The 9,631-nt window shown below is 41.0% G+C and overlaps 1 protein-coding gene across 1 annotated transcript; it reads right to left on the bottom strand.

Annotated features, from left to right (window-relative positions):
- Positions 1-5,262: 5,262 nt before the first annotated feature.
- On the bottom strand, positions 5,263-7,684 carry LOC114164786 (protein UNIFOLIATA). Its single transcript, XM_028049549.1, has 3 exons — positions 7,181-7,684; positions 6,375-6,748; positions 5,263-5,863 (listed from the first exon to the last, which is right to left on the bottom strand). Exons 1-3 carry the CDS (start codon positions 7,647-7,649, stop codon positions 5,501-5,503), a joined length of 1,206 nt encoding a protein of 401 aa, XP_027905350.1. The 5' UTR covers positions 7,650-7,684; the 3' UTR covers positions 5,263-5,500.
- Between the last annotated feature and the right edge of the window lie 1,947 nt (positions 7,685-9,631).

The raw sequence follows: 9,631 nt of genomic DNA, 5'->3' as shown, positions 1-9,631 counted from the left end.
TTGTCGAAGTCTAGAAGGCATTGGGCTTTGATTGGCCCATGAAGTTCGTAGCAGATATTGAATTCGGATAACTCAACGGCCTAAGATGACATGCGTCCTACTAAGTCAAGTTTTTAGAGTATTCTCTAGATAGGGTAGTTTGTTTTTACGGTGACCTAATGGTTCTAGAAGTAGGCCCGAAGCCTTCTCGCTGCATTGACTAAGGATAATGCCAGTTTTTCTACCATATGATACTTGGTTTCCAGATCCTGTAGCGATCTATTGACAAAATATACCAAATAATGAATACTAGCTGATTCTTGGACTAAGGCAGCGCTGATAGTACCTTTTATGGTTGTTATGTATACTAGTAGCAGGAGGTTGACATCTGGTTTGCGCAAGACTGGAGGGGATGCCAAAATCCTGTTTAGATCTTGGAATATTTGTTCACATTTTTCACCCTAGGAGAACTTGGCAAACTTTTTGAGGAGATTAATGATGGATCGCTTTTTGTCGGCCAATTTAGGTAGGAATATGGATATGGCGATAAGGTGGCCTATCAGTCATTGTACTTCCTTTACATTTGTTGGACTACGCATTTCTATTATGGCCTATTTTTCAAGGTTCGCTTTGATTCCACGTTGTGATAGCATGAAGTCCAGTAATTTTCCCTTATCAACATCAAATACGCATTTTTCAGGGTTGAGTCCGAGGTTGTGTTTTCGTAAGGCTGCAAACACTTCGGCTAGATCCTTGGAGTGCTGGAACTAGTTGTGTGATTTAACAACCATGTCGTCCATGTATACCTCAACACATTTGCCCATTAGGTGGCTAAACACTTTATCTATTAACCTTTGATAGGTAGCACCTACGTTTTTTAGGCCAAAGGGCATGACTTTGTAGAAATAATTGGCTTATTCGATTATGAAGGCGATTTTAATCATGTCAGATGGGGCCATGGGTATCTGGTTATATACGTAGTAGGCGTCGAGGAAGCTTAGTACACGATTTCTAGCTACTTCGTCTACTAGTCGATCAATGCTGGGTAAAGAGTATGCGTTCTTTGGGCAAGCTTTATTTAGGTCGGTATAACCAACACACATTCGCCATTTGCCACTGGATTTTTTACTAGGACTACGTTGGCCAACCAAGTTGTATAATGGGCCTCAACGATGAATCCATCCTCTAGGAGTTTTGCTACTTCTACATTAGTTGCTAACCTCCTTTCCTCTCCTAACTTCCTTTTCTTCTGAGAGACGTATCTTGCCTCTCTAAAAATTGATAATTTGTGGACGGCTACTTGGGAGTCGATGCCTGGATAATCTACCGCAGACTAGGTATTGAGGGAAGGCCTCCCTAGAAGGATGTTATAGGATGTGTGTGCTTCAGCTACAAAGAATTGGACTGGGATGATTTTGGTCTGGTGGCCTTTGCGAAATACGACATGCAAATTGATGTATCATGTGCACACTTTTGCACCTGAGAATCCGTAAATAGGCCATCATAAGGTATCATAGCCTCAACGGGGAATTGTAGTTTTTAGTAGGTTGCCCAATACAAAATGTCCACTAAGCATCCCTGATCTATCAGCACTTTCTTAATGGCAAAGTTCTTGAGCACTATGGTGATGACCATCGGGTCATCTTGTTCCCAGTCGACTCCTTAGAAGTCTGCATCGGTGAAAGTTATTTGCAGCATTCTTCGTCGTTTGTGTGAGTGGGTGACGACATTGACATACTAAATGTTTCTAATATGCCTTTTCCTGGCAGATGAAGTCAATCCTCCTTCTACGAAGCCTCAAGATATGATGTTTATGGTGCCCCGTAACTAGGGTAGATCCATGCGATTGATGTCAGTGGGGGTTGAAGGGTGATTTCAATGCTCGATTTCCTGGTTGTGATGGCCACTCTAGCGACAATGGGTTGAGTCGCGATTTCCTGCTAGTCTGGAACGTGTTCCCCTTCTCTTTTGACGAACTGTCTAAGGTGACCGACGTGTATCAATTCTTCTATCTTATCTTGTAATGCCTTAGACTCATTTGTAGTGTGACCGTTATTGCGATGGTACTTGCAATATTTGTTCATATCGGCGTTGGGTGGGTTGAGGGTTTTGCAAGGTGGGGGAATAAGGTTCGTTTATAGGGCTTCGTCAAAGATGCGCAATCGTGGAGCACTTAGGGGGCATATCTCGAATATTGAGGGGACTAGGCTCCCTAGGCCTAGAGTTTGCCTTCAGAGGTAGCTTGTCGGTCTTCTAATTTGTAGGGTGAAAGTCAATACAAAATCTAGTTCGCAAGGTTTTCATTTCTTCGATCCATATATAATCCGTCGCACACAGCTTAAGTTCATGCGTAGTGGCTGGTGGTCGGAGGCAGACGTTATCTGCGAATGGTCTAGGCTTCAGCGCGAGGGCCATACACTAAAGGATCATTTCTTGCATTAGGTTTTTCATTCTAAGGACCACCTTTCTAAAACAATCAATGAAAGCTCTTAGCGTATCATCTATGTCTTGCCTGACAATGACAAGGGATAAGGGGTGGCCTAATGAGGGCGGCTTCCGGCGAATTGGGTGTTGAAAAGGTGGGATAAAGTGTCGAAGCAGTCGATGGAGTACGGGGGTAGGGACGTGAACCATTCCAAGGCCGGTCCTTTGAGGGTGGTAAGAAAGGCCTAACACATAACGGCATCTTCATTCGTATACAAGCCGACGTGGGTGACATATATCTTGACGTGTTCGTCGAGGTCTCTGTCCCCAATGTAGCGTTCCAGTGTAAAGGCTTTCCATTGGCTGGGGAGAGGGATTTTTATGATGCCGTCAATGAAAGGGTGATAGAGTTTGTGCAGATGTGCTGGTATGGGGTGTCAGATAATGGTTAAGGAGGTTGTGGTGTTATGATGTGGAGGGATATGGGTAGTGGGGAGGGTGGCGTATGATGGGTGGGAAGGGTGGATGTGTGGTGGGTCGTGGTGATGGTGTGGGGGGTAGGGTTGTACTCAATTTCTTCCTTAGTTAGCTGACATACAAGAGTCTTGGAGTCCTCTTTTTTTTTGCCCCTCTGGGTGGCATCTGCCTTTATCTTCCTTCTAAGTCGAGTATTCTCCTATCTCAGCGTCTCCATCTCATTAGCGTTGCGCTTCTTGAAGTCAGCGAACTCTTGCTGCATTTTGGCCTGCCCTTCTAAGATGGCAACCAAGTCCAACTAGTTTGTTACAACCTTCTTAGGCCTTGTTTCTGACTCCTTCGATACACCAGCTCTACTACGTGTTGAAACCATCTTTGCAGGTTCTCAGATTGCTTTGGTAAGATACTAAGTCATGCCCCACGGTGGGCGCCAATTGTTCCTGCAGAAACAATGATAAGATATAAAGGAGCATGAATTATCTCTTACCCAATCCTTGATTTCCTGATATGGATCCTCGGTTCTGTAGAATACGTCTTCATGCCTTGTTGTCGGATTTGAACATTTTGGAGGTTACCTACAGAAAGAACTCTGACGATCAAGTTAGCAAGAGCTCCAAAAGTCAAATTATAGTTGTAGGGATAATGAATTGCGTACCTTTAATTACTGGAGTCCACTTGTATTTATAGAATATTAACCACAAATTACCTAGTCCATGGGCTATGCCTCAAGTGGGTTTTTTTTATCTCTTTTGGGCTTGTGTGGGCCTATTCAAGACCCAAATATCAAGCTTAAGGGTCAATTTTGCATGTTATATTATTATTTTATAAGTTCAGAGTAGGCAATCTATGTCGATATGCAGGTCTAGCTGCTATGTATGTCTTAGTTTTGTATGCGATGGGATTAAACAGAGCTTATAATTTGGCGGCTAGGGTCGGGTACTTATTGTTTCCAACTCTATCCGTGTGGTATAATACACCTACAATCAATCTATTCACTAATATATGACTTATTACAAAGGCTCAATCAAATACATAAACAAAATACAAATCTTCTAATATCTTTTGTCATTACTTTAAGTTCTTGGACTTGCTTTTATCATCATAAAAATTTAATTTTGAAGAATGATCTTCATCATCTTCTTCTTTTGCTAACATAATTTATATAGGCCCAAAAGATGTGGATTTGTGTCCACCTTTCACAAATGACATCTATCCTCTTGTAAGCTCTTTGTCATGGCTAGGGAGGTTGTCATCGTCTCCTCCCTCTTAAAAAGGATTTGTCCTTAAATCTTTATGTTTTCTCACGACAACATCCTTCATTCTGTTGGAGATGTTTAGTCTTCTTCCTCCTGAACCAAATACCTTGCTAACAAATCACAAAACAAGATGAAGATAATTATCCAAAGCATATAATTTCCAAGGATCATACACCTTCGATAAAATGAATGATAATGCTCCATTACTTGTCATATTCCTAGTGGTCACCATAAGATCAAATACAAACTCGATTAAATGTTTTTGTAACACCGATTCTAAATTTAGTCTCATAATCCTCTTTCTTTGAATGTTCCTTGTCATTGGGTCAAAAAGCAACTTAAATAATTTTTCGGTCTACACAAATATATAAAGTATAAATGACTCAAAAAGTTCTTAAATCCTTGCCTACATGCCATATTTATACTTGATGGATTTTTACTTTTCAGAACGCCTAATTAGGGTTCAATCGAGTAATTATACTGTGTTAACCGTTCGGCCAAGGCATTATAATAGATCATTCCTATTGTCATACCGATTGGGTCGTATATACACCTATCCTTGAGAACCATCTTATAGTATCATTTCAAACATGCACATTATTATAACAAGTTGCTAAATAATTGTATCATAACGATGTATGTTAACATATCATTAATCATTGTAGTATAATCCATACTATTAAATTGTATTTATTGATTATAACTTTAAAATACCATTTATTTCGTCGTTATTTGCATTATTGAAAAAGATCCTCTTATATAAGCAGAATTAAACTTTTTATATATGCACCCCCTTCCCCATCAAACTAGCTTTTATTATGGCATGGCATCTGCGGTTGATATCGTCTTTGTGAAGGAGGATCTTTATCCAATAGAGCATACATTTTTATCCATGTTTTTTTATATATATATATAAAATTTCATGCATCAAGTGACAAAAATTTGGAGTAGTTATCTATATAGTTGAAGGCACAAAACTTGGGCCCAATTTTTATGAACTCAATACGAAAAAAAATAGTAACCACGATTTGATCGAAACAAATTTAAGTCTAAATTCTCAAATTAGGCGACAATGTAATACCAGCATAAAGAAAGGAAGAACCAGACCAGAAACATACAAACGATGGAAAAGAACAAAGGAAGTAAATGATTTATGAAAGATACGTAATCGAAGATACGCATTTTTTGGTTGCTAAAAAAAAGTCCTCCGTTGCTATACATATGTTGTTCATTTCATAACGTGGCGTGGGAGGTTCTACACATATAATAATAATAATAATAATAATAATAATAATAATAATAATAGTAACTAAATACATCTATTACTAACTATGGCAGTTACTGAAGCAGCACTAGATGCATAACTAGAAGGGAAGGTGAGCGCTGCCGACAGAGACGGAGCTGGAAGCGGCGGCGCTGTTTCTCTCGGCGTGACAAAGCTGACGGAGCTTGGTGGGAACGTACCAAATGGAAAGACGAGGGTGGGCATTGAATATGGCATCAATGTCCCATCCTTGACGCGCTGCGATGGCCACAAGGGGCTTGTAACATGCTTGTCTCCAGGCTCCAACGTTCTCTCCTCTCTCCTTGAACGCCCTACGAAGCTCGTTCGACACCTCCTCGTCCAGACAGTGCAAGGCGTAGCAGTGGACGTAGTGTCGCATCTTTGGCTTGTTGATGTAGCTCGCTCCAGCTTTCTTCGCGTACCTAAACACCTGATTTGTCACCTGCACTCCCAAGTATATACTAAATTATGTTGCGTAATGAAAATTAGGTGTAAGTAGAAAAATAATTATATTAATATAATAATGATAGTAGGGGGTGGGCGAGGGAGATGAAATTAATGAAGAAGAGAATGAGAAATGATAGATACGGGTGGATAGGGATTGTTGTTATAAGGGCATGCGAGGATCCAGTGGGTGAAAGGGGAAATGGGGACACATGCAAGACTTTGACTTGCGGGTGCTTATGGTGTGGGGTGGTAGGGAAGCAAGTATAGGAGTTGTAACTGGATAATTCACTTGGCTTGTACGGAGACAAAATTCCAGTTTTAAAGGAAGATGGACCCCTCACGAGACTCCCTGACCTGTCACGTGTTCCGCGCCAACGTCACGGCAACACAACATTATTCAAACGGAACAACACAACAACGCAAGTGAGTGGCAGAGTCAGAGTGATCAGAAGAAAGACACGGCTGAGCGAGTGAGTGAGTGAGTGAGTGAGTCATGACAAGAATACCTTGGTGGGGCATTTTTCACCGCGGTCCTTCGCGATGGCCTGGACCTGCATCAAGAACTCCCGGCACTGCTCGTAGAGGTGAAACAGATAGTCCAACCCATTCTTCTTCCCACGTGCAACCTCCCCAGGCTCCGTCACGATGAATGGGTGCTCCCTCTGCCTCTCACAACCTCCACCACTGTTGTTGTTCCCCTCCTCGTTCTCTTCTCCCTCTTCATCCTCCACATCCTCCCTCTCCTCCTGCTCTTTCATCCTCGTCCTCCGCCTCCTCTGCTGCTTCCTCCTCTCCTCCGCCGCAACCACCTCCCACGTGCTCCCTCCCCCGCTCCCCACCGCCTCCTTCTCTCGTTGCACCACTGGCTCCTCCGACAAACCTACAATAATATCAATCTCAATACCCTTCTTCATCATTCCTTATATCTCACACGCACACACACATATACACATGTTTCTTCTCTACATAGATCCATCTAAGAGACTACTTCATTCTTAACGCATGTTTTTTTCTATTCCATGATGTACGCTCATGGAATAGCAAATTACTCAGCCTATTAGCTGTAGCACTGCTAGTACCTGCTGACTTTTCTGTTGTAGCATAGAACAGTAGTTTAATATAACAGTAGAATAAATTAGCTAGTGACACTTTTGTTTCAAGTTTAACTAGCCAAAGGATTATAAAGCTGGCCAACGTAGTACCGCGTAATAATTATCACTATCATAGTAATACTAACTATAAACGATGACACCGTTAGTTCGCATACAACAAGTGCTAATTAGGTATAGAACGAGCATTCGGTATGGTGTACCTTCTTGAGAGAGAGCATCGAGGGCGTTGGTGGTGGTGGTGTCGGCGGAGAGGAGGTTACCAGTGCGGCGTTTGATGTCCTCGTCGTCGATGCGACGTCGTTCGGCTCTGACGGCGGCTTTGATGCCGTAGCGTTCGCCCACGAGGAGATCCCAGCGGAAAATCTGGGAGAGGCTGTTCATCATGTCGTCGAGCTCCTCGTCTTTCATGTCCACCAGCGTGCTCACCGTGAACCCGAGCTCGGCGATCTTGGCCGCCGTGTAGTAACGGATGCCGTAGGCCTGGAAGAGCTCCTCGAGGCCGCCGAGCTCGCGGGGCGCCGCCCTCGCGGGGTGGTAAGAGGGGGCGACGGCGGGCGGGGCGACAGCATAGTCCAGGAGCGGCGGCGGGGGCCGAGAGGGCGGTGCGGCGGGGAGGACGGTGCGTGGGTCCCACTTGAATAGGCTGGCGGTGAATGCGTCCGGATCCATGGTTTGGAAAGTGAGGAGTGGAAGGTGCGTGTGTGGTACTGTTTGGGTGGAGATAAAGGCGAAAGCATAAAGGTGGCGAAAGAGAGAGGGGTTAATTTCCTGTGCAGAGAGAAAGAGAGGGGTTAATTCCCCAAACTACCCTTTTCCATGATTCTGATTTGATTCTGGGGTGTTTTTCCCGAGACTGGTTCCTGGTTGTGGTTTCTTGCTCTCACCCCCTTTTTGCGTCTCAGTGAGATCTTTCTTGAAACTCTTGAGCCTTGGTTCCCTTTTAGTTACTCTCAAACTGAACTCTCCAAAGCTTCGTTCAACAAAAAATCTCACACTCTCTTGTCAACCTTTACGCGATAAAATTAATCTCTCATCATCCATTGGTTTGGAACTATAAGTGCGTGGTAGTAATTTCTCGTGCATTCAGGAGATGAGGTTTGACTTATGATTTGACTGATTTTTTTGGGTTTGTCAATTCTGTTTGCTCATATATGTGTTGGTGTGTACTTAATCAGGGTGGTCCTCACAGTGTTACAGTTTTGCTTAAGCAAGAGTTAGAGTGGCCATTTCGGGTTAGCTGTGTGATTTGAATGTTGGGAAAAGCAAAGACATGCATGAAAACTGCGTAGGTTAAGTTTGTACCTAATTGTGGTTGTTTTTGGAGTTGGCGGGTGTTAGGATTATGAAGTCAATAGGGGGAAGTTTAGTACGTGAAATAATGTTGTTTGTTTGTCTTGGGAAGGCGTTTACTTTGTCCATGTCTCAATCCCACAGGAATTTATTGATCCTAGCGACTCTTATTCTCTCGCGTTGTCTCGTCTGTAATCAAATTTTTCTGCAATACATTCCCGTGAAATACTTCTCCAACACTTTCCAACTCAAATATATCTTCTTTTCATGTCATTTTCATCCCAAAAGATAACTTTTAACTCATCTCCTCCAACCATCACCACCACTTTTACTTTCCTATACTCATATAATCATTTCATAATAGTGACTCAAATTTAGAAAAAAATTAAATAAAATGTTGACAGATAGATTAAAATTGAAAAAAAAAATTGTGAGTTACAAAAATTTCTTAAATAAACCACTATTTTTAATTTATAAGTAAATTTCTTCCAATTTAATAAACTCATTCATGTGCGACCCATATTAAAATGATATTTTTATTTTATAAAAAATATTAAAAGATAAAATTCATTGAAAACTTTTGTAGTAAATTTCAATCATCTCTGTTTTATTATATTTCCTGTTCTGTTAACTAGGAAAAGAAAAGGTAAAACATGGACTTGTGATGATTGTGTGAATTGATATTATTAAATTATATATATTTCGATGTATTATTTACATACATGAAAAATTAAAATTAATTATAACTGCACTCTGAATCTAATAAAATTAAAATGAAATTGTATTCTAAAGACTAATTTGCTATATAAATAAAATAAAGGGTCATTCATTTCTCTAGAAACTGCATAGGATCAAAATTCGGGAGTACCATTTGATTTTTTGTCATTATTGAGATAGGACTTGACATTATTTCATAAGTTTTAAATTCCTGTATGTCTAGAAAGATAAGATGCAAGTCTATATACTGCAATTTTGTAGGGCACCATTTCCTTCCATTTGAAAAAAAAAAAAAGATTCTTTTGTGATTGCAACAACTGCACAGAATTTTGTTGCTGCAAAATCATTTCAAAAGCATAACAAAACAATTTATTAATCTGCATTAATTGGATGAAGCAGCAGGAGCCGACAGTTCAGTTTATCAACTGCATGTGATCTTAGTCCTACAGGAGAAATTTGATTTACAAATATTTCATTTTAAACCATCACAATAAGATTATTTGTTTTTATCATAATCCACTTATTTTCTCTTTTTATATTTCTCCTTCTTCTGAATTCAGTTTATCTGGTCGAATGTTATCAGCATCGAAAATATGTATTAAAAAGCTGAAAACAAAGATGAACTTGTTGGATGCAGTATGTTT

The sequence above is a fragment of the Vigna unguiculata genome, chromosome 9, assembly GCF_004118075.2.
Source record: "Vigna unguiculata cultivar IT97K-499-35 chromosome 9, ASM411807v1, whole genome shotgun sequence".
Classification (NCBI taxonomy): domain Eukaryota; kingdom Viridiplantae; phylum Streptophyta; class Magnoliopsida; order Fabales; family Fabaceae; genus Vigna; species Vigna unguiculata.
The sequence above is the reverse complement of the archived record's forward strand: the minus strand, read 5'-3'. Positions and strand labels throughout refer to the sequence as shown.

Excerpts from the sequence above, each read along its gene's own strand:
- LOC114164786 (XM_028049549.1), bottom strand. The coding sequence starts at position 7,649 with ATGGATCCGGACGCATTCACCGCCAGCCTATTCAAGTGGGACCCACGC. Across the intron at positions 6,749-7,180 it reads CGATGCTCTCTCTCAAGAAG|GTTTGTCGGAGGAGCCAGTG; the intron begins GTACACCATACC and ends ATATTATTGTAG. Across the intron at positions 5,864-6,374 it reads GTGAAAAATGCCCCACCAAG|GTGACAAATCAGGTGTTTAG; the intron begins GTATTCTTGTCA and ends TTGGGAGTGCAG.